We start from the raw sequence: 26157 nt of genomic DNA on the forward strand, positions 1-26157 counted from the left end.
CTACATGTTGAAAATTATTTAGTAAGCTAACTATAATTGTAGAGCCATATTACAATATAATACATATTTTGATGGACAGAATTAATAGGTTTATGAAAAAATTCAAATTAAGTAGTTGAAACCTATTAGGTAAGGGACATAAATATACACTATCTTCTAGAAAGGTGTTTTATACTGTGTAGCAGATTTTGAAATAAAATCCTACATTAAAGTTTTTCAAAAATATCTACTACCACATTAAAATTTGGTTAATAATAAGTTACCATAAAATAACTATAATTTCCTTCCGCAGTATCACATATAAACACATTTTTCCATGGAAATGAATTATGAAAACTAAAATCTGAAGATCAGAATATTACTGTCTTTTGCATTCCATATTATAGGAATACAAATTGAAGGCAGGATCAAAATACATACAGAACTCAAATTGTAAATTTACTTCTTGAAAACGCCATAGTATAAGCATTGCATCCAGCATTTCAAAAGCTTCTTTTCAGAATACATCAAAAATATAAGAAACAAAAATGTAACAGTCTATAATTACAATATTTTTCTAATTGATTCAAAGTAAAATCTATAATGCTGTATATGTGTATGTTTATAACAGAGAACTACTATTACAATGTCTCAATTCTTCATAAGCTACCACCAATCTCCTAAGTATTTTAAATAGAAAAGGGAAATAATTCCAAGAAAATTTAACAACTCTCTGCCACATGCAGCATTCTGTAGCTCTCCAAGATTTCAAAATAGCAACACGTTTCCTCATCCTTTACTAATCAGCATAAAAGACAGGAATGCACAATCACCATCAATGACAAATTATACAAATAACAGATTTTTTTGGGGGGGGGGAGGCATTTTACACATCTTTGATAATGTAATGGAAAGTGTCTTTCAGTACTTTGACAAACTCTATTGCCGGTTAAAAAGAAAGTGTCATTGTTCGCACAAAAATCATTTTATTAAGTATGTTATAATTTATTTATGTCCTAAAGAACTGCAATTTTCTGGAAAATCTGTAATGTCCTGGCTCTCTTTCATCCACCCCTCACAAACAGCTTTTTGGGATAGTGACTTCACATCCTTTGACATCAGCATAGCTTGAAAGAGGGGAGGGGAGCAGCAGGGTCGAAAGCAGTAAAACCTGTTTAACATTGCAAGCAGCCCGCCCAATTGTTCAATCATTTAAAAATAAACTATAACCCTGATGTATAATCTTGCAACTTTAATAAATCTGCATCAAAACAAAAATGGATTCTTCTACAAAAGACTTCCTGCTTTCCTTACCAGAGAATCACAATAGCTAGAGACAGAAGGTTACAATTCATTCAAACACAAATAACTCACCTCGAATATGTAAAAGGGCCACAGGCTGGAACGGCCCATTTGAATTGGCTGCTTCTACCACCATTCTGTTGCCAGCTTTATTACATGTCAACATTTAGGCTTCAGCAGAGAAAGCCGTGTACTCCTTAAGGCAAGAAACCAGCCTCCATTTTAGTTTAAAAAAAAAAAAAGAAACTGAAGCTCTCTGCAGCTGGAGGGAACTGGCTAGTTAGTGATGTCAGCAGAGATGAGGAAGCTGATTGGCTATCTACATCAACTTAAAATGACTCTAGAAAGCCGCAAATGAAAAGAGCTCTCTGTGTGACTGTCACTGTGCATTCAGCGTGTATATTGTCAGCTTGCTCATACGTCTGGTTCATCACTAGTAAATGAAAATCTAAATCACTCTTTGAAAATACTAGCAAAAAAGGGCAGAGTATAGCAGCGTAAATATATTTAAGTACACTAGGAATGAAAAAGGATTTTCATACATTCAGAAGATTAATATGTATTTCTACTTTAATTGCATTGATATAAATATTAAACATTTCTCTTTCCTCTCTCTAATGAACTTACATCAAATATACAAATATTATGCCTAGACTTTTAGGGCTTTACAAAAGTTCCCACAACATTGTACAGAAAAAAAAATGAAATTCTTCTCCTATCCCCAGAATACACATATTATGCATATGTAAATTTCTTTGAAAAGTTTCAAAGCCAGAGTTACACTGAATTTATTCATATGTTTTTTTTAAAAAAAAAACAATTATGGCATGGAGAGCACACAAAGTTTGCTTGCAGAAAAAACTTCTTTTTTCAGGAACCTATATCTGATTATTTCTTCACATGGAGAAAAAATATTCTGTTTCTTTATCACATTTGCCCTTCTGCTGTTGGTCTTCAGTTTATCTATTACAGACCAATTATTTTTAGAGTTGACTAGTACAATCAAGCATTTAAAAGAAGCCAAGACCCAATTTATTAGTTGAATTTGAAAATTTTTCTTCTTCACTAATGCAAATCTCAGGGGATAGAATTTAAAGACAGAGGGAGAAAGAAAATAATTTATGTACAAATGGGTTCTCTTTTCATGAATATGGACAAATGGATAAGATAGTATGCATATGATTGAGAAAATAAGATTGGTATAGGTAATTACTGGAAAGCTCCTCTCAGTGTTTATCTATCTTACCTATAGATTACAAGTTTGGTAGCACATGGTTTTATACAACATTTTTGCCTCATTGTATCATCTTTGTATTTTATATATTATGATATTTTGTAAACCAGGGCTCCCCAACCCCCAGGCTACAACCCACTACTGTTCAAAACTGGGCTGGCACAAGCTCGCACGAGTGCAAGCGCCCGCCGCTTGCTCTACTATCTATAAATAGTAGAGAAGTACTGCATTTACTTAGAGTTCTGAAACAGTTTTTTAATCATTTTCAAAAGGTGCAAATCAGATTTTATAGAGTAGTCCTCCTTTAGCAACACAATGAGTTCTGGCATCTTGATTGTTCAACAAAGTGGTTGCTAAGTGAAAATCACATGACTGCAACTGTTTATAATTTTACTTCACCTTTCCTTTCCTTTTTGCTACTTCCTTCAGATGAAGGAAACTTGAGGTTTTTTTCTTTTTCCCTTGGTATGGGTAAATAAGCAAGCAAAAGTAACAGCACTTTAAACATATGTTGCCATTAATTTGTGCATTGACAATTTAAAATTTGCAGGATACCAAAGAACATTAAGGAAGATGCCAGAAGTTAGTAAATCTTGACAAATCATTCCTGAATATACTTACAGCATCAGAAGGATATAGCCCCAAACAGCTAGATGAGCCCAAATAGCAGGAAAGGTTTCCAGAACTCAACTTACAAGGAGGTAGGTAAAAGAGGAAATCTCTCTCCCTCCCCCCCCCCAATTTGCCATGCTCACCCTGGCACTGGGATAATTAGCAAAGAAGGATATTACAAAGGGGGGGGGGAATAAGGGAAAAGATTACAAGAAAGTAAGCATATACATCAAAAGGAATCCACTAGCATGGAACTGGCACATTGGATGCTTAGGAGGCAAAAGAAAGCCTTTAGTATGCAACTGATTAGGGTCTTATTTCAGGCAACAAGGCTTAAAAATTATAACTAAGGTCAAAGAGCCTATTGAACATGTTAGGGACTACTTGTATGTATGTAGACAGGTACCATACCTCTAAGAGATCTAGCTATGATGAGGGCTTGATGGGAATTTTAAGAAGATATGGGGGGGAGATAATCTAAATGGTGAAAAATATTATGCTTAAAATATTCCTTTAACTTCATAGAAATAACTTTATAAGAATCACTGTTTGAAGAATTAGCTATATTTCATCATAAGTATTATTTTTAGCAATTAATTTAATGTAGTGGGGTACTTTCCTTAGTATTTTACTGTTTAGAGTGCAATTTCATCATATAGGTAAGCATGCACATGCCTCATTTATTTTATTAAATTTATATGCTGCCCATGTCACTGGGAGGCTTTCAAAATGATAAAAATATAAAAATGATTAAAATTAACAAGAATTAAATAGAAACTAGAAATCAAGAGGATGGGCAGCATGGGGGCGAGATCTTCTCTCTACCCTGTCAGCTATCCCCACCATAGAGCACCCCCAGTTGGGACCCAGGGCAGCTGGAAGAGCAAGGTTTTCCACCAGCCGAAATTCCTTGACAGATGAGATTCATGGAAAGCTTATTCTGCTGGTATCAGTGGGACAGGCCACCTGGCAACTAGTGCAGCTTGAGTAACAGGGGTTACATATGTCACTTTAGGGGCCTCCAGAATTATCCATGCCAGTGTGTTCTGTATGAGTCATAGCTTCCAAATACTCTTCAAGGATAGCCCCGTGTACAGTGTGTTGCAGTAATCCAACCAAGAGATGACCAGGGCATGAATTATTACACACAGGACCTCATGATCCTAAAAAGAGTCCAAAGGGCACACAATGTGAAGTTGTGAAAGGCTCTCCTATCTATGACTGTGACCTGGTTTATATTACATTATCTTCTTGAAGCAAGTAAGTTTATAAACACAATGGGGCTAAAATGTGTAAAACTGCTGTTAAATAAATAATTAACTTCATTAAATAAAAGCATAAAAATTAAGTCTTAAGAGTGTTAGTCTTTTGAAGAGATGGAAGGTCGCAAAAAGGTGATCACCTGACCTTGGGACACTGCAACTGTCCTAAGTATGAATAAGTTGATAAGCACATGAATTTTGATCACATGACCATGGGGATGCCGCAATGGTTCTAAATGTGAAAAACAGTCATAAGTCAGCTTCTTTAGTGCCATTGTAACTTGTAACAGTCATTAAATGAATGACTGTAAGTTGAGGACTACCTGTATATAACTACACAGCAGAGAGCCTCTTCATTCAGGCTGTGGAATTCTTTGTTGGGAGAGTTTATTCGGTCCTTCCCTGTTCCCCATTTAGACACAGAGTAAATTTGAATTATTTAAATAAAGCTTAGATTTCTGGACTCTCCCTCCAATATGCTGTATTTCCACTGTGTTGTTCCACTTTCCACTTGGGAATCCTTTAAAAACTATTTAGTGTTATTTCTAAATATTAAATATTCTATTTAATTCTCTTTCAGTTTATAATCCATACTTCAACAATTTCCACCTCCCTTATGTTTCAATCTGTTCATGGACAACTACAGACTTATGGAGAATTAGCAAGGGATAGCTATGTTTGCAGAACTACATCTGTCTATTCCAATTTGTAGCATGTACAATGTACAATCAGGAACTTCATACAATTTGAATAATGAAAATAAATACTGTAACTTAAATTTAATATTAGCTAGAATTGGTGTTAAACCAGATATTTGAATCAGTTTATTGAATAAACTATAGCAATCTGGGGCACACATGTGAAACCACATTATGATAAGCCATAGTACTATTACAGCTTAGCATGATATAAAAATCCAGCCATTATCTGCCTTTCAGTGGTCAAAAATTAAATTATGCTTAGGCTTCTTGGAAATGGACAGTAACTTAAAATATCCCTCGTATTTCAGTTTATTTTCTAATAAACCATTTATATTAAATATAAGTTATCTTCCTAAGTATGCTACATTGCAAATTAAATTTCATTGTTTATCCAAGTTCAGAAGTGAAATAAAATACCATTGACTCTTATAAACAGTTCACTGTTTAAAAACATAACCAAGCAAAGTTAGTACTGTCATATTAGTAATCTCAAAAACCACGCAGAACCAAAAATATACACCTTATATACTTTTTTTTAGAAAGTTAATTGTCAAATTAGAAGTTTTTGGAATGTGGTAACAGTTTTGTATATCCTTCCAGATAACAGCATTTAACTGAGCAATAACAAAACTCTATGAAGGGATAGAGAAATAAGAGAAACTCAGCATCTCAGTATGTACACTGAACATTTTATCAAAATGCTCCTTTTAGAAAGTGCATATCCGTTTTGTCTTCACCACTTCCCAATTATTTTTTTCATCCAGATTAAAAAGAGTTTGATGCACATGCAATGTGGGCTTTCTAGCAAAAAGGAATTAAAGAGGCTCTCAGTCATTTGCATGTCACATGCCACTATTCTAATCAAAGCACACCATATAATTTAGCTCAACACTGTTGTTAGCCTATACTTTAATAGGCTAAAATAAAGGGGCAAAATGAACATACGTTCTCATGTCCATGAGGCACAATTTAATTGCTGCCTACCTTAAAACTGACCTTATGAAAGGTGCATCCATTTCTCAAGTCCTGAATTGAAAAAAAAGTGAGCTGGACTTTGAAGGGTATGTAATATACATTTTAGAGCTAGGTGATTACTTTTATTTTTAAGGCAAAATCAGTCCTAAATTGGACTCTCTAATAATTAAACATTAAAACTGATTTAATAAGGATTTTTAATGTAGGAAATATTCCATTATTTAACATGTGAAATTGGTATTAAGTAGTAGCAATTCATCAGATTGTATAAAAAATGCACAGTACATTTTTGGATTGTCTAAAATACTAGCAACTAGAAGAAAGTTGCTCCAGTTCATTTCATTTAAATATGAATATTTTGTTTTTACAACTGGACTGCAGAAAAGTTAGATGACTGTAACATCAGGTTTTGAAATAAAGGTAGGACATCTACATTTATCATGTAATAAATTCTATAATGATCCTAATACATACAATCCAATGGAGAGGATTTAAGATATTATTTTGCCAAGACGGCAAAACTTTGGGCAAATTACATTCTCTGCACCCATTTTCCAAAAACAGAATCAGGTTAATGGTAATCCAGATCCAAGATTTTTGCAAAACAAACAAATATTTATAAAGATATTTTCCATTTTCTTTGTTATTCACTGTTCTCTATTTCTTTCAGCTAAGCCATATGTATTACTTGTCAAGTATTACTGAAACATGAAGAAATGAAAACTGTTTTTAGGTTCAACAGACCAATAGCATCCCACAAGATAATATTAATTATAGCCTCAGGAGAGAAATCAAACCTATTCTTTTTTTATTTTAACTGAACAAGCACAAAATTTGAAAGTATTAAACCTATACAGAGAAAACATACTATAGAATAATGATGCATTGTGATTACCTCACTGTTCCTATGAAGTTGTGTGTTCTCCATGGTTTGCTTCCTTCCCCCATTTTTTATCTTCTGATCAAAGCTTGTTTTTTATAAAAGAAAATCAACAATCATGCCCAGAAACCATGATTATTTTTACTGAGCAAATATGACTTAAGGGCAAATATATTTTATAAATAAATACCCATTAGACAGCACACTGAAGTTTACCGTATCAAGAAACAGCACCAAAGTTCAGTCATTATCACAGCATAATGTTATCATATGAATTTTGGACCATACTCTGCTGCTTGTCCTAAAGCAATAATCTTGCCATTTCTTTAGCAGCAGCATATGAACCACCCGGCTAAGCACTCTTGAAACTTATGGAAACTCAAGAAATGCTCTGTGATCTGATTTTTGAAGGAAAAATGTCAGAAACTCTGCTATAAGAGCTTAAAGGAATCCACAACAATACATTATATTGCCAATTTTTCTACAACCAACATTTACTTATTTCAATTTTTATGTCTGGCCCTTATGCCAAAGTGAGGCTGGGTGTTGAACAAAAACATTAGTGAAGTAATAAAAAAGACATACAAACATAACACAAATAAGAAACAAAAAAGGAAAAAAAAGACAACTGCGGAAAAAATAATCCACAATAAATTAGTATCTCACAGGCTTGACTAACTTCTTGATCCCGCTGTTGGGATTCCCACCTGCGTTTATGATGATATATGTGAAAAAAAATGCAAATACCTTTTAAAGCTGGCAGTTTTTGGAGTTCTCTATTACTCGCAATACTAAATTTTGAGGAACTCTGCCGTTTTTCTTTCTTTGCTGCAGCTTGTGTAGAGGTTACTTTGTTTTTAGATAACTGTGTTGCAGATGATACAGTATTCGCTTTTTTGCTTGAAATCTGTTTTTAAAAAGCAAAACATCATGAGACTTCTTAAAAAGGATGTTAATTAGGCAGCAACAGATTTTATTGATGCAAGCTTAATGTTGTTAACAATGCTTTTTCAGAAGTGGTTTGCCATGTCATCTTCCTAGGGGTGAGAGAGTGACTGGCCTAAGATCACCCAGCTGGCTTTGTGCCTAAGAAAGTGATAGGAAGCAAAGTCAGGAAGCTTTAAAATACATAGTGATAGGAAGCAAAGATATAAATCAGGGGTGTCAAAGTGCAGGTCTGTGGGTCGGACGTGTCACAAGGAAACCGTGCCCACCCATTGCTGGCAATGGGAAAAAGCTCCGATATGTAGTGCGACGCCACGTGACGTCGCGAGTTTGATATGTCTGATACAAATGAACAAATGCCATATTATCATCAAAATCCTTAAGATAAAGGTTCTTAAGAAAGATAGTGATGTCCATTGTTCATTTTTCTTTAGAAAAGTATTTCTTATAATGATCCTATGCTTGGTTTTCTTTAGGCTTTCTCTATTTGCAATTCAGGATTACAAAATAAACCATCACACAAGTCTGGAGATTAAATGTCTACAAGCTGGTTTTAATATATTTTGATTTCTTTTTCTCTTTTATTCAAATTTTTAAAAATAGACAAGAAAGTTACTAAAGTTGCTGGAAGTGTTTAATATCTATAGTATCTGGTTCAATGAGTTTGAAAAAATTTACAACTTTAGAGGAAGGCAAAAATTGTTGCACAGAATCTACAAAAACTTGGTTTGCTGCTCATGCAAGATTCCACAAGATTCCACTTTCCCAAAGTTTTTGTTTATAAATAAATCTTATAGATGTGGGGTCCTTGGTGTTCTGAGCTTGATGGTTTTCTTGCAGATGTTTCATTAACAAACTAGGTAACATCATCAGTAGCATTGTTACCTAGTTGGTAATGAAACATCTGCAAGAAAGCCACCAAATTTCAAGCATCAAGAACCCCAGAGTTTAACCCTGAGCTACAGATCTTATAGCATTAAGTCAACAGCACCATACGTTCCCATTTCCAGAGAGAATAATTTTGACTATCTTGAAATTCATGATAATAGTCATGTTCAAGCTTTTATTTCTAATATGGGAATAGTTACTGTTATCTATGTACTGTACCTTTCTCTTTTGAATGAAAACATGTAAATTAGTATAACAGTCAAGAGTTGAACTATACTAGCAAAAATCATTGCCACTGCTTTGTGATACTTCCCTGGGACAACCTTACAGATGTTGTAAAATATCACAAGATGTGATTCATGGTCTACTACCAAAGGAGAAAATTAGATGAAATCACAGGGCATTCTTTCCCTACCCCTTACAAAGTGAAGGCTTTTGCCTTCATGGGTTCCTTTGAAGAATGTATTTTTTAAATGTTAACTTTCAGAGAAGCCTTTTTCAATGTGCTATTTAAATTGCACAATTTTTCTTCCTATAGATATTATTTTCTCATTAATAAGTCAGAAGTGCTGAAATTAGTGCTGATAGGCCCCTCTCTTGCTGTTAACAGCTCTAGAATCATCTTTATTCCCAGTGTTATCTTTAAGCCTTGAACAAAATGCATTTGGCTATAACATTACGCAGATCCCAAACCTTAAGTCTCTGTTTTATAATTCAGATTTCATCTCTGCCTTGTGATTTAATTTTTTGTTTTTACATTTTCTTTAAATCACATCAAACCATTTTGTGACTGGCCATGTCTTCCATGGTGAACTTTCTGGGAGACTGCCCAGAGCACATTCTCAAAAGCACAAGTGATTCAAAGAGGATTGGGATCCCTGCATTAGTGTACTTATTTCAAATCTATGACTTTATTGTCACAATAAACTTAGCCCTCTGGTCATAAAAACTGAACCATCTCCAATAGAGGAAACTAGATTTACAATATATTAAATTTTGGCATATATAATTACCTACATAGACAACTGCTTATAATTGTAGTATAAAATGATTTTTATACTCTGAAATGGGATTTTTTCTAATATTATTTGCAATATTTTTGCAAACTACAGAACAAACTACTGAAATAATATTACTATTTCAATGCTGATTTTTTTATACATGCTCAAGAAAGGAATACGGTAAGAAACAAACTACAGATACTGATCATTCACAGTCTAATTCTTTAAAATATTAATTTCCATAACTGTGGAACTAAACTCACAACTATGGATACAAAAATGTAAATATACCAAAGCAAATATGACAATAATGAATTTGAACTCATCATAGTCAAGATTCTACATTCTTGATTGTTTGTTTTCATTATACAAGATTGGTCTGAATCATCATTCATTACTCCTATAAATCTACCATCAAACACACAAAAAGCCAAAAAAGCAGCAGACTTTTACCTTTGCCTTGTAATATAGCCTCCTATATCACAAAGGCTTCCAAAACAACATATACAAGACCTACTTGCTTTCTCTATCTCACATACAGTCATGACACACATACAGAAGCACTTAATGCTCACAAATCTACCATGATTTAACACATGTATATTTTTTCAAATATACTTCATGGTAGCTAATATAAAACTGGCACACCCAAAAGAAGGAAAAGAAGAATCTTGGGAAAACATCTACTATACACTGGACAGTGAACATTATTAAAACAATAGTAACATGATACAAGAAAATATAGCTAGCCATGCTGTTTTTAGAATAAACAGTAAAGTCTCCCTTCAAGTCAAGCTTGAATTCCAGTAACAGCATTTTTTGTAACAATATAGAAGTTTTTTTTTACCATTCCCTTATTTCAGATATCCTTATACTTTTCAGATATCCTAGTTAAATCTGTAGCTTATTCTGGAAAGCTCCGGTAGTGTCTAACCCAGATTCTGATCAGACCCGACCCCTTTTCATATTCTTGCCATCAGCCAAGGATGGCTACGTATTGCTACTGCTGTGGCATGTTAAAGTATAGTAAGTTGTACTAACATGGGTGCCTTTGCAGTATCATTATTAACAAGAGTGTTGAAGTCAATGCTTGTGGACTAAATGATAGAATGATCTCAATCTGAATCCAAAGCAAGGCAATAAATGGTACTATATGGAGATCCAAGTTTATGACCAATAATAGTTGCAAAGAAAAAGTAAGTTAATCATTCCATATTTATAACAGTTTGTCAAATCTCCCCAAAGATATACTAGTTTTAACAGACTACCATGCTAAATAAAATAAAACAGTATCCATTATAACAGGAAGATTTGGCTTTAGTGTACAAAGTAAAGCAGAAGACTACAATTTTGTGGAAAAAAGCCCCAGTATTTAAAGCCTACATGTTCTTCCAACAACGTCCTCACATATGGACATGATTAGATAGACAAGTCTGAAACCAAACTTATTACATATTTTGCAAGCAATTAAAAATAGTTATATCAATACAGTAAAATACCTGGTCAAAGAAAAAATATTATTCTTTGGATGGAATTATAAATATCTGGGTGTGCAAAAACAATGTGCTGACAACCCTAATTTCATGAAAAATGATAACTAAAATATTCACTGGAAGCATGCAGAAATTTTCCTGAAACCAGGACAGTCCTATATCTCATCTGACAAAACATATAGTGTAATATGTGAATTTACCCCAATTCAGCTTTACTTAATTAGTGCTGCCTAAATATTAGAAACAATCAGATATGATGCCTTATATTTTATTAGATACTGTTGAGAAAATGAGTATGATACTAGATTTACTATCAGCATTACATCCCATCATATGTAGTTCCAACCCCTGCCCTGCCACCCAAATTGAACTGCAAGTTTGGTTATTAAATCTACTTTTGTTTTGGTTTTAGAAATTTCACATTGTAATGTTTATATAACTGTGCATGATATCTGAAATAGTTTCTTTCACTAGTGCACAAGTATTCTTAGAAAGTGATATGAAAATTGAAATAGAGTGATAATTTATATAGGTACTTATCAATCAAAATCTCTTTTCATATTAATCTATGATATTGATATCTATCTCTATATATTACACACACACACAAACACACAAACACACACACACACACACACACAAATATTGTACCCATATAATCACAAGGAGTCAAGGGAGAGTTTTTATATAGAATAAAAATGGGGGTGAAGTGTTGGTGGCAGTACCAGAGGCAAGGTAAAATGGGATCATGGAACAACGCAACTCCTATTGCCACACAAAGATTTATGTGGTGTTTTAAAAGGACGATATATCTTTACATTTTCAGGCATTATAATTTACCAGTACATGATAAAAGAATTTGTAATCCCCTGGATTGATAGATTAATAAATAATAAAGCTGCTATGACTGATAAGTTGGTTTTTAGAGATGGGTAGACAGGAGTACATAGCAATATATACAAAGTTCTCCAGGTTCTTTGCTTTGCCTGTGCAAGTCCGCTGCAGGATTGGCCAGGCACAGCAGGAATGAATTTTATCAAGATCCTACTTTGTCTGCACCAGCCATGCACAGGCAAACGTGACTGCTATCAAAACTCACTCAAGACTCTGTTCTCTACCAGAAGAAAAAGAAGAAAGTTCAGTTGCCTCCTGAAAAAACACCTTTGGAACATCTATGGAGAGTGTTAAAAAGACCACATTGTTTCTAAGAGTAAATGAGCAAAGCCCCACATTTTGATAACTGAAGCTATCATCTTTACCTTTTTGCTCTCCCTCTGCATATGCCCCTGTTCTCTGCTCTACCTATGTAAGTGGGCTCCAGGCCTGCCCAGTGAAAGCAAGAGCCTATGCGAGCTTGGTGAGCTTAAAAAAGCAACCCTATTCTAAATTGCTTGTGACTCCTCCCTAGAATTTTTGAGAACGATTTTTTTTTAAAAAAAGGCTGAACCAATTCATGACAAAGCTGGTAATTACAGTTCTTATACACTACAGTATATCCTACCATATCAAAAACTATAGCTTCTGTTGAACAACTATAAAATATTGCTTTCAGTTAGAAATGTCTGGCATTTAGATATGAAGCAGGCAAGAGTTTTGGATTCAGTGCAGGTATCTTTGATATACCTATTGAGAACTTCAGGGGTTGTGCCTTTTCTTGAGCTCAGGAAAATGAATATCTGAATTTTGCACACCACTGCTTCCCAAGGACTTCTGAGTAATCACAAGGCAATAATCCCTTTGCTGGATCCAGCAGAAGCTCTCCTATTGTTACCCTGTTCAGTTCTATTGTCCGGAGCACATCTATGCATATGTTCAATTAATTATATTACTCTTTACAACACTCACTGGTCAAACTGCACTGTATATCCTAGAAATCTGTTACTTGGAAAAGGATTCTTAAGTTCTCTCTCTCTATATATATATCCAGAGATAAAATGCATTTGTATATGCAAGTTCTCTGTTTTCATAGATCTTTAATTTTAAACTGGGCAATAAGCTTCTCTATTAGTATTTCCATGTACATATGTACAATGTACTTCTATAAAAGACAAAATATGTACCATGTTTAAAATGCTTGTATCAGAATGTTAAACCAGCACTTCATCAGCTTCTCACAATTCAGCATGTACAATGCCCTGCAATACTAAATGACATACAATTCTTAAGCATTTGGTGGTTTTAAGAATTGCATAAAACAGCTATGGAAGCCGACCCAAATATACATTCAATCAGATCTCTGTGAATGCTCCTGTCTCCTTAGTTCTACTCTCCCCAGCAACAGAGAAGACTTTTCTATATGACTGTAGAACAACAGGGAAAACATTATCAAAATCAGAGAAATGTTTAATGCAAGAAAGCTGCACAAAGGGAAATATTGAGAAGAAACTTATATACAGTGTTGATTCTTACTAGGCATGTGTAGAATCTGAAGCAGAAAAACTGCTTTGGAATAGGGGTAGGCATGAATATATCTGTCAGCACCTCCTTAAAAATGATGTATCTTTTCCTGAAGTCACATGGTAGCTATGTTCTTACAGGAAAATTTTGTACACATTTATATGAAGGAGGCCTGAAAATGTACTGGCTCTTCCTTGCTTCAAATATGATTTTCCTGGGATTGCACGGCTATCATGTGAAACCAGGAAAAGACTGTTTTTCTAAGGTGCCAAGAGGTGCAGCATGCATATTTTCAGCTGCTCTAAATCCTTTGTTTTGAATCCAAGATACAAAACATCTCTACCATTTATAATATTTTTTTCTTAAAGGAAATATACTTTGATCTTAGTATTGAGAATTATTACTTGATTTGATTCATAAAGTAACAGCATCTTATTTAATTTCAATATCTAATTCATAATTGTTGTGCTACTGTAAGCTGCCCAGAGTCACTGGGGACAGGGAGATGAGCACCATCTAAATTAAATAATGGCACGTCCAGTTCAAATTCAGCAAATTTCTTAAAAATAACTCTCCAAACTCTCATAAAATATCTTATCAACATTAGCATCTATCATAAAACTTCTATATTTTTTCCCCAAAATGTACAACTAGGGTTAGTCTAACCAAGGTGTGACTGGTAGTATGAAGAATTAGGTTCTCCTGACAAACATTTGTTGTTCCCTGCTGAGTGGAACCCTTATTTAATTGTCAGTACATTACTATCAATTTTTACTGAAAATTAAGATAGAACCCTCTTTGCAGTGGTGTTAAAAGCAGAATGTAGTTAGTTCATCTCTTATCAAAGATTATTTGCTCAGCTAGGGCTAACTGAAGGAACTTTTAGAGTTACTATTTCTTGATATTTGGTAACTTTCAGAATGATTATAGTTTGATTTTAGTAAAGGGACCCCTGCTTAAAGAAATATGACATGCTATTAAATGTTTTATTAGTTATAGAAATATCATGTTCCTGGTCCATTTTGTAACATCTTTACTCTAATATTAACAAGCACATTTGTGTATTTCAGCACAAATAAAAATTCCAAGCTAAAATCTATGCTCAAGTTACTTATACATTTATATTTATATTGAGCAAAAATATTACTGAGGGAAATATTAAAAACATATGCCCTGAATATTTAAGGAGAGAGCTTATAAAAGGCATAATATTGAAAATTTTAAATTTTATTCTCAAGATTATACATTGTAGAGATGAATGACTGAACAGAAAAAGCCTAGTATCATAGGATAGTTTCTATACTACTCAAAAAAATAAAGGGAACACAAGATAAGACATCCTACTATTAAATACAGTACATTGTGTTGTTTAAGTGTTCCCTTTATTTTTTTGAGCAGCATACATAAGAAACACAAAACAGGTAAGACAATTATTGACTAGTTAAAATAGGATACTAGTTTTTAAATCAATCAGATTACTAAAACATGTGTTTGGTAGAATTCTAATTTAATTAAGAAATATTGGTCACTACAATTTGCAAGCTTATAAGCAACTTAAAGAACAAGTAAATTAATTCATAGTTTAGCAGTTCTACTGAAATATGGTGAGACTCCAGATCCTCAATAATAAACTCAGCTTTTATACAGTAACTTTTCTTAAGCTTACAAAACACTTATAGTATATTATTGTAATAATTATTTCAATTAAGTAAGCCAATATTATCATTCCTAGAATTTATATACTAGGTTAGGGAAATGTGAGAAATTGTTTAAAGTTACTCAGAGAACTCAGATCATGGTACCACAAAAAAAGGAACTTTCAAATCTTATAGAACATAGCATACTTTTCCAGGATAGCATTTAAAAAATTACCTCAATATCCAGATTATCTTGTACATCTTTGCTGCTTTTCCCACTTTTCCCTACTTTTGGAGGTTCCTAAAATTGAGATTAAAAAAATTCAAGCGCATACACAGTATAATTTTGTTTAGAAAGTCATTATTTTGTAAACTTAAAAAAATGTGAATTACATCAAACAGAATACATGGCCTACATTTACTTTCAAACAAGCAGTAATTTTGAAATCACTATTCATTGACAGAAAACATTTAATACTTTTTAAAAGCAAAAGCAGTAGACTAAATGAAATATTAAAGGACTTGAATCAATTTCTAACAAATAATCCATGGCATCATTTTTATTACAATTCTGAGAATCAGTCAAAATTAAGCTCTCTGTAAGGCCCAATTAAATTTGTAATATAGAGAGGTCACATGAGCACAAGTATCCTATCAAAGAGCTTCCATTTGTAATTCTTAAAAATTATGCCAAATGATGAGCTGTACTCTTATATGTGTGTTTAAACCATTTCAGAATGCAAGTGCCAACAAGAACTGAGGGCCTCAGTCAATAGACAAATTTCCCTAGATATTTATTTTTGAAATTTATAAGGGCAAGTAGAATTGTAGCCCTAGTGTATGTAAAGTACTCTAATAAAAAAGTAATAAAATACATGTAATAAACATTTGCATTTCAGAGCATATATGGAGATGCTACCATAGAATTCAACACTAGAGGATTAATCAACAAGAAGTGAACCTTCCTGTTTTACTCAGTAATAAACAATAAAATACCAAAGTATACAGCTTTAATACATATACAGCCTGTTGGTATGCATACTTGAATTAATGAGACTCACTGAGCAGTAAAGTTTATTCCAAAGTACACAAGCATGGGATTGCACCATTGCCTAGATATGATCCCTGCACATTGCTTCAGTAGAAAAACGGTACCTTAAATCTTAACACTTGCTCAATGACACTTTCATAAACACATGTCAAAACGAAAGACAGAAAAATAACAAGTGAATCTTGGGAAGTGAGTTTATTATAACAAGACTGATTGCCTACATAAACTCTCTTCACACCAGTTTGCCAGTCTGTTGCAAGAAACCTCCTCTCCCCACCCCCCATCTAAGCATCCACAGTCTAAGCCACTTTCCGAAATAAGCCCCATCCTCTTTCATCAGTGAACACTTAGGACAGGGGTCGGCAACCTCGGCTCTTTTATGACTCGTGGACTTCAACTCCCAGAATTCCTGAGCCAGCTATGCTGGCTCAGGAATTCTGGGAGTTGAAGTCCACGAGTCATAAAAGAGCCGAGGTTGCCGACCCCTGACTTAGGACATCCAGAAACCATCCCAAAACAACACTTGCAAAAAACGGGGGAGCTGTGTTGCGTTTGTTATCAACAGAGTCTTGCGGTTAATAAAAGGACTGTCAGATTTAGAGCTTATTATGCCATCTACTAAGTCTCTTCGCGCTCCAAAGGCAAAAAAGGCTCTCCTTCTCCCACCAAGTACAAACTCGTGCTTTTTGCAGTTTGGAATGGGGGTGGAGTTGACACAAGAAATACGTGTGTATACAGGCATACACGAATAGTGCCACACAAAGTGCTACAGGTGGGAAAGACTCGTTCCCAAGTAATACCTTCCACTAACGGGCAGGATGTTGTCATCTTTTCAAACCCCTATTCCCCATAAGCCGGGACACCCTCCCCCTCCTCCTCCTCCTCCTCCAGCACTGTAACCTTCCCTTCCCTTCGCCTCCCCACCCCCAGGCCCATCAATCTTGCCTCGGCCCAATCAGTTGGGTAGAATATCCCGCCCACCCCCACCCCAGGGCCTGCTCCTGCCTGGGACTACTCCGCGGCCGACGCTGCCTCTCTCGGGCCTGACCTGACTCTTCTCCTTCTTGTTTTTATTCGGCATGGCCGACCGATTGGATGTCTGGGGGCCCGCCAGGCCGAGGAATCGCAGCCTCCCGGGAAGGACGGTGTGATGGTGGCAGTGCTGCCGGCCCCGTCGCCTCTGCCTTCTTTCCCTCCCTCCCTCTCTCTCTCTCTCCCCCTTTTTTTTTTCTTCTTCAGTTGTTTCTACTCCTCCGGCTGGCCAGCCAGCCAGCCGGCTCGCCCTCCCCGCCCGCCTCCCGCACTTCCTTGCTAGCTGGCTGGCTGGCTCCCTCCTTCAGACCCCGCGCGGAACTCGTCTCTCTTCCCCCGCCCCCTGCTCCGACTACCGGGAGCGCTGGCAGAAAGAGGAGGAGAGCGTAGCCGCCGCCAAGAGTCCTCTAGCCTGCCTGCTTCACGGCGGGGCTCGCTGGCCGCCTCTCCATTGGCTTGACCGCGTCACGTGGCTCTAACGTTCTTTTTCCTCCTCCCACTCACACCTTTTCTCTCTTCCCCCCTACCCCCGCTACTTCTGGAAGGCGTGGTTTAAAGACTGACGTTGACGTTGGGTTCCAGCGTGAGGCGGGTGGAAGCCGGCCGGCTCGATTCCCGCTCTCAATCAGAGTATTTCCATTTCCATTTATCCCGCCCTTCTCCGAAGACTCAAGGCGGCTTACAAACTTAGCAGTAGCCTTCATTCTGTGTATATGCCTGCTTATTAGGGCTTTCACACCCACCCCAAGCGGCATTATTACAAAGTCAGCTTAACTGCCCCCAACAATCTGGGTCCTCATTTTACCTACCTCGGAAGGATGGAAGGCTGAGTCAACCTTGAGCCTGGTGGGATGCGAACCTGCACTAATTGCAGGCAGCTGGTGTTACTTAAGGAGGCATTAGCCCACTGCTCCACCAAGGCTCTAGTAGAGTAGAGCTGGACGGGACCTTTTGGTGGTTTGTCCGGTCTTCTCTTAAAAACCTTCAGTGATGAAGCATCTGCAACTTCTGGTTAATTGCCCTCATTGTTGTCCTCTCGTTTCTGCTCGGTTCCTGCATTGTCCTTCCAGACTTCTTTCTCTTTCCTAGAGCAAAATAAAAGAGTCATCTTATCTTCCAAAAACAGTACTTTTGGATGTGGACATTTCTCTTTCATATCTGCCTGTAGAAGCTGGGAAACGTTTTTTGTTGTTGTTAGCTGTGAAGTCGTGTCCGACCCATCACGACCCCATGGACAACATTCCTCCAGGCCTTCCTGTCCTTTACCATCTTCTGGAGTCCATCTAAGCTCACGCCTACTGCTTCAGTGACTCCATCCAGCCACCTCATTCTCTGTCGTCCCCTTCTTCTATTGCCCTCAATCTTTCCCAGCATTAGGCTCTTCTCCAGTGAGTCCTTCCTTCTCATTAGGTGGCCAAAGTATTTGAGTTTTAGCTTCAGGATCTGGCCTTCTAAAGAGCAGTCAGGGTTGATCTCCTCTAGGACTGACCGGTTTGATCGCCTTGCAGTCCAAGGAACTCGCAGGAGTCTTCTCCAGCACCATAGTTCAAAGGCTTCAATTCTTTGGCGCTCAGCCTTTTTTATGGTCCAACTTTCACTGCCATACACTGCAACTGGGAAGACCATAGCCCTGACTATACGCACTTTTCTTGACAGGGTGATGTCTCTGCTTTTTAGTGGGAAACCTATCCAAAGATAAATTTGTTTGGTTTTTAAAATGTCAGGTTACAAGTAGTCCTTTGAAACAGACGCTTATAACAAGGATGCTGCAGCAGGAAATCCGTGGAATACAATTTATGGGTATATTTGTTACCGTACAGGCCTTCCCCTGACTTGCAATCTGGATTTAATAATCTAATCTGATCATATCTGCAGTATAAATATTTTAAGGTATCACAAGACTTGCTATTTTCCATGTAACAGGTTGGCACTAGTGGAATTAAGTGAAAAATACATATTGCGTATCTTCTTACCGGACAAGAAGGCCTGGAGGAACGTTGTCCATAGGGTCGCGATGGGTCGGACACGACTTTGCAGCTAACAACAACAATCTTCTTACCAATCTCAACAGAAGAGAATACCGGCTTTTCCCAGTTCTGGATGCCTTTAAGATCTTTCAGGCAGAAATAGATGCCCGCATACTTTCCTTGCATACATCTTCAGGTAGTCCTCGAGTTACGACCACAATTGAGTCCAAAATTTTTGTTGCTAAGTGAAACATTTGTTAAGTAAATTTTGACCCATTTTGTGACCTTTCTTGCCACAGTTGTTTAGTGAATCACTGCAGTCGTTAAATTAGTAACACTGTTGTTAAATGAATCTGCCTTCCCCATTGACTTTGCTTGTCAGAAAGTTGCAAAAGATGATCACATGACACTGCAACGGTCATAAATGTGAGTCAGTTGCCAAGCGTCTGAATTTTGATCACAGGACCACGGGGATGCTGCAATGATCATAAGAGTGAAAAACAGTCATAAGTCAATTTTTCAGTGCTATTGTAACTTTGAACGATCACTAAATGAACTGTTGTAAGTCGAGGCATTGCATTTCTTTCCTGGCGTAATTGTTTGGAATATATATTTTTCAGAGAAGGCACTGAATATCTTAACTGAAAATTCATGATATTTTAAATCTATTTCTATGGAACAGAAACATCTTATTAAGAATCAGATCAAAGCAGTCTATACAGTGAGAACCAGTGTCTGAGGAAGAGATTGTGAAGTTATTTTTAAAATAAAGTCAAATCTGGAAAGATTTCTGGCCAGGATAATATACCCATAAATCTTCCTAAAGAAAACCTAGGTTGCTGAATCACTTTATTAGCAGCTCTGTTTACTAAAATAGATCATCTTGGTTTAATCTTCTTGGAGCGGAATGGAGGCTAATAATACTTTCCCTATATATGAAAGGGAAAATGGAAAATCCTATTGTAGCCTGATTTCCTTGCTATCAGTTTGGAGAAATTCTATGCTAGAGAGCTAAATGAAAGCTAACTTCTTTCTCTTGTGGGTTTAAAAAAACCATTCCAAACAAGTCCAGAATTCAAAGTCTTCTGTATGTTACGTAGTTTGGATTAGAGACATTTGTTCATGCTTGGCGATTAAGTTCTTCTTGAGAGAATTTGGGATATAAGATACAACAGAAATTCTTTTATGGTGGTGGAACAAATTATACGCCACTGTCATCATGAAATACACTATCATCATGAAATACAGTGCAATTCCCTGAACAATCTAGTCAGTAATATTCTGTAATTTCCCCAGGAAAAACAAAATAGCAAAACACAGTCTTCTTCAGTTAGATATCCTTTATTTATGGGGGACTGCAGTGGCTGAAAGTCTTATTACAATCCCCACACATATGGAGGGCACCAGGTCTGAGAAAGCTGGTGCAAGAAATTTCTATCCCATTGAGTTACATGGAGAAAAACAATGCAAAAATATCCCACTGTTCCATGACAATTGCATCCCCACTCATAATGATCTGACAGAATATGGCATATGGTACAAAACATTGCTGAATCATTGTCTCTTTAGATACTGTAGCCTTTTGTTAAAAGGTATGCTTTGGCAGAGAAAATAAAGATCATGGTACATATGAATCTACAGTAAATGCATCTTGTGACATATTTTGCCCTCAGGGTGGATCTCAAGATTTTAACACAATTTAGCCTAATGTGAATTCAAAAGTCTTCAGGGAGAGAAATTACTTGACCCCGTGAATCACTTGATCCTCTGCATGTATAAATATACAAAAATCAATTTGTGCATTTATCTGATGTTTAGTAAAATGATAACAGGAGACATATTTTGAGAAATCAATTGAATTTTCAAAGAGCAACTAGACATCAGAGATGTATCAACTCTATACCCAAGTCACATTTTTATCTTTCTACTTCTAATTTCTAACCTGACATTGATAACATCCAGCTACTTGCTCCTCAATGGCCTTATCCAGTCCTGGCCACCACAGGTAACTCCGCGCAAAAGCCTTCATGCACACAATTCCTGGGTGGCCCTCATGCAAATCCCTTATAACTCTACTTCTGAGTCTGTCAGGTACTATCACCCTGTTGCCCCATAACAGGCATCCTTTATGTGAGGACATCTCGTTCCTTCTCACAAAATACGCCAGGAATTGCTGCCCAGGTTTTTTTTCCTGCCATCCCGATTTGACCCACATTGCCATCCTACTAAGAGTTGCATCACTGCTTGTGGCAGCTGCAATGTCTTTTGCTGTGAGCGGTCATTCAGGGAGTTCCTGTAGGGCTAAGATTTGACCCACCGGAGCAGGGTCTGGTTCGGTTTCTGGTAAAGGTACGGTAATCTGCTTAAAGCATCTGCGTGTCCCATCTCCTTACCGGGTCTGTAAACTATTTTACACGAATATGTATCCTTGTCGACATTATTTGGGGTGTTTGCCTATCAGTGGTGAATAGTCCCAGCAATGGCTTGTGGTCAGTGAAGATTGTAAACTCTCTTCCATATAGATAATCGTGAATTTTTTTAACACCTGCCACAATTGCCAATGCCTCTTTATCAATTTAATTAAAATTAAATTAAAATTAAATTTGAGCGTAATTTCTCTCCGCCCTGGACAGGGTTCTAGAATAATATGCAATGGGTTTCTGGTCCCCATTGTGTTCCAGGTGGCTGTTTACAGCACCCACCCCGTAAGGAGATGCATCGCATGCTATGCATATTGGTTTGTCCTCAATAAAATGTGTGACCGTGGATTCACTGGAGAGTAACTTTTTGAGATTTTCAAAACTTTTGTCATGGGTCTCTTGCCAATTCCAAGGTGTTTTTTTGTCAAGCAGTCTGTGCAAGGGTTCTGCTATTGCAGCCTTATGTGGTAAAAATGTGTGATAAAAATTTATTAACCCCAAGAATGCTTGCAGCTCACCCTTATTCTTTGGTGCTGGAGCTGATTTAATTGCTTTTATTTTTGATTCAGTTGGGTGAATGCCCTGAGCATCAATTCTATAGCCCAAGAACTCTGTGGATGTCACTCCTATTAGAGCACTTTTCCTTTTTTAATTTCAACCCTGCTTCCCTGAACCTCTCCAATACCCTCTCTACCCTGTCAGCTAAAATTTCTTCATCCTCTCCCGCAATTAACACATCATCAATTTCTTGCAGATGGATTCCAGGTTTTTATTTTGGATCGAGTTACCTCCCCCTACCCAGATTCCTAGTGCCCCGAACCAGTTGAGCCCTACCAAGCTAGCTCTCCTCCCTTCCGTTACCAGAATTTCCAATGGGCCTTTAAATTTATTAAAAGAAACTTCAATGATGGCTTTACCTTTTAATTTAATTGGTGCCCTTTGGAAATCTGTTAGCTGAATGGGGGTAGGTTTGAGGTGAATCTGGCGGCCACTCCTTTCCTCAATTTTTGCAAAGGTTTCCCCCGAAATTATTAAAACCGAAGCCCCGGAGTCGATCTCCATCTTGCAGGGAATTCCTTGCAACCGGACATCAATTTTAATCTTTGGGCTTATCAATTGATTAATTACGGAGTGGCCGATGGATTTCACCCCCTTCTCCCGGTTAGAAGTTCGTGCCTGAGGCCGAAGGGACTCAGTGCCGCACCTCGAAGGGGTTACAGTACCTGGTACCCATGCTTCTAGGTCGTGTAGGCTGTCCCAGACTCGGCTCCTGCAGATGACCTGTATGTGGCCCGTCTTGCCACAGTTTCTGCATTTAGCGTTTCGGAACCTACATGCCGCTCTGGGGTGGTTTCCTCCGCAGCTGCCGCATTTTTGTTCCATCTCTCTGCGCCTGCTGTTTCCCTCTCACTGTGGTCTGGTTGATGCTGGTCTCCTTTGCCTGTCTGTGTTGTCGCAATGGTCATTCTTGATGGCTGTTCTCTCGACTTTTTGTGTAATTTCGTCTATCTCTGCCTCAAAGTCGTAGTCTCTCACCCCACCGTCCACAAGGCTCTCTTGGTGGATCGACCCACTCGCGCTGCTGCTATTGTGGGGGGAGTCATGATGGCTGGCGTCCTCATATGTTAACAGCTCATCCAATACTTCTTGGATGGTCCCCGTGGGCTTCGCGATTACTCTATTTTGGAGGTGTTCGTCTCTGAGCCCCAAGACCACTCTGTCCCGTATCCGCACATCTAGATTGTCATATTTGCAGTGGTACATGGCTTCTCTCACTGCGGCCACAAAGTCGGTAATGGACTCGCCCTGTCTCTGGTTCCTCCGTTCAAATATGTGCCTCCAGAACAGCTCTGAACATTTGGGCGTATAGTGTTCCTTCAGTTTCTTAGTGAGGTCAGCATACGATACGCTGGCGATTGAATCAGGTTGGCACAGCCCCACAGCCACCCTGTAAATGGCTGGACCACTGAGGGACAATAGCACAGCTGCTTTCTTACGGTCATCTGTGATGCCGTTGACCAGCATGTAGCCTTTGACTTGGCCCACATGTTCTTCCCAATCTTCAGGGTGTCTGGTGTCAAATTCCCTCACGATGCCTAGCTGTGCCATTTCCTGAATCTTTCTGCATTCCGCGTTGTCTTAGTTTTGTCGGCAGGTGATGATGGCTTTTTGAATTTCCTGTGTTGCGCACTGTCTTCTGCTAGGCTTCTGCAGCAGACGCTCTCCAGCTCACCAGGTTCTGATTACTCGCTTCGCGGGAATCCCACCTTCGTCGCCACTGTTCTGTAGTGGGTGCCATGTGTAATGACCAGGAGACAACAGTCAGGGTTTAACTCTTTATTGAATACAAGATGGAACTCCCGTCTTTTCCCCCAGGTGCCCTCTTATAGCTTTTCCAGATCCCCGCAGTCAGCCAATCCACTGGCTCTATTTTCCCGCCGGACAGGTGACACCCAACCCGGTGTCCAACTTTTCCCGCTGGACAGGTAGACCAATCAGGTCTCCTGACCCATGCCACCAGGTGTAGAGGTGGCATACACAACAGTGACTTAGTTCTGAATAATGGACTTTAGGTTATCAATTTCCAATTGATGTCTGGTTTATACTTCACACTACTTGAACCATTTCATGGCTTTTTGGGTTTAGCATGCTATGTCAAATCCAGACAGTTGCACTTTACTCTACAAACAATAATTAAGATCTCTTCTGATATCCTTATTCCTGAATTCAGATCTTCCAAGGATCTAAACACTCCTACTTTATAACACCTTCCCAGTGGTGATAAGGAGGCAAGACAAATAAGAACTTGAGAGTCCACAGGGTTGATGTTATATGAAACAAAACTGTGACTGAATCTAGATGTTCTGCTTCAAATACCATGAAGCCTCCTCTCAGAAGGTAACAAAGAAAAGAGATCATGAAGACAATGTATAGCATCCCAGACAACCATGCGACCCTACTCATTCTTCACTTATATGCTATGTCCTGGACAGAAGGAAGTGAACTACCAATAATCTTTTCTGCCATCCTCACCACTCTCTGCACTGCCTTCTTGTCTGAAGCAATAATGCTTCCAGACCAGACTGTAATGCTGTATGATAGGATGCTCTCTATTGTCCCTCTATAGAAAGTGGTAAGGACAGGGGAAGATGTACTTTTCTCATGTGATGCAGAAAATGCAGGTGCTGCTGTGCCCTCTTCAGCAGTCTCTTACTGTTGAGCACCCAAGCTAGCCTACAATACTTGCTAGCTGCACACCTAGAAACTTGATGCTCCTAACCACCTCCAAAGGTCAATCATTAATACAAAGAGGTGTGGGGCTGTGCCTGCTTTTTCTGAAATCAACAATGATCTCTTTAGTTTTCCTATGTTTAAAATGAGGCTGTTTTTTGTTACACCAGTTCACCAAACCCTTTACCTCCTTGCTGTAAGTATTCTCATTGTCATCCTGAATAAGGCCCACTACTGTTGTATCATCCGCATACTTCACAATATGGTTGGTAGCAAACCTAGCACAACCTAGCACAACAGTCATGGGTCAACAGGGTGAACAACAGCGGCTTTAGGACACAGCCCTAAGGAGAACCTGTACTCAAGACTTACTCAGAGACGATGATCCCCTTATGATATTTTGGCCAGGTGAACAGTAGGTGATAGAAAGGGCATATTGTATATTAGAGTGGAGTCACCATAGAACAGGGGTGTCAAACTCGCAACGTCACATGACGTATCACAACATATCGTGACTTTTTTCCCATTGCCGGCAATGGGATGGGCGCGGTTTTGCTATGATGCATCCGGCCCATGGGCCAGCAGTTTGACACCCCTGCCATAGAAGCTTTTATTAGCATAATAGAATGTTCAAGTTAAATAATATATAATTTATTTGGGCTCACCAATGAATGTTGAAGGAGTGTTCCCCGCTCTTCTTTTCTGCAGAAATTATAAGCTGATAATGCATGTTTAACAATAACAATAACTAAGTTGGAAGGGATCTTTGACATCATCTAATCCAACTGGTAGTGGGATTCAAATACGTGATCAACCAGTTCTCTGTGTGGATGCTGCTTCCAGAAGTCCATTCTGGGCCTGGGCAACAAAAAGTTAGCTACCGGTTCTGCCAAAGTGGTGACAACCTGCTGAATCCCACCATTGGTCCAACTCCCTGCTCAGGCAGGAAACTCTATACCATTTCAGACAAATGGCTGTCCAGTCTCTACTCCTGATTGTATATTCACAGCATGAAATGCAAACAAAATGGACATTTTGCCTGTTGCTAGGACATTGTGGAAAGCATTTATTTTTATTTTCAGGCAATGGGTAATAATATTATTATTTTAAAGATGTTTGAAATATTAAACACCCATAACATATACAGCTG

The 26157-nt window shown here is 37.7% G+C and overlaps 1 protein-coding gene across 7 annotated transcripts in view; it reads right to left on the bottom strand.

Moving 5' to 3' along the window:
* PPP2R5C (protein phosphatase 2 regulatory subunit B'gamma) overlaps positions 1–17652 on the bottom strand; it is a 67378-nt gene extending 49726 nt beyond the window's left edge. For 5 of the 7 annotated variants that reach the window (XR_014490797.1, XM_083349179.1, XM_083349182.1 and 2 more), the window contains exons 1-3: positions 17406–17652; positions 15542–15607; positions 7693–7852 (exon numbers count right to left, since the gene is read on the bottom strand). Coding sequence is in view for 6 of the 7 variants with exons in the window: in XM_083349179.1 (XP_083205305.1) it covers positions 7693–7852; positions 15542–15607; positions 17406–17438 (259 nt within the window). In the remaining variant the exon portion in view is untranslated. Of the gene's footprint in view, positions 1–1353; positions 1508–7692; positions 7853–15541; positions 15608–17405 lie in introns of those variants that run through there. The other 2 variants (XM_083349183.1, XM_083349181.1) reach the window with 1 other exon arrangement.
* Positions 17653–26157: the final 8505 nt, after the last annotated feature.

This window comes from Vipera ursinii (assembly GCF_947247035.1).
Source record: "Vipera ursinii genome assembly, chromosome: 1".
Lineage (NCBI taxonomy): Eukaryota > Metazoa > Chordata > Lepidosauria > Squamata > Viperidae > Vipera > Vipera ursinii.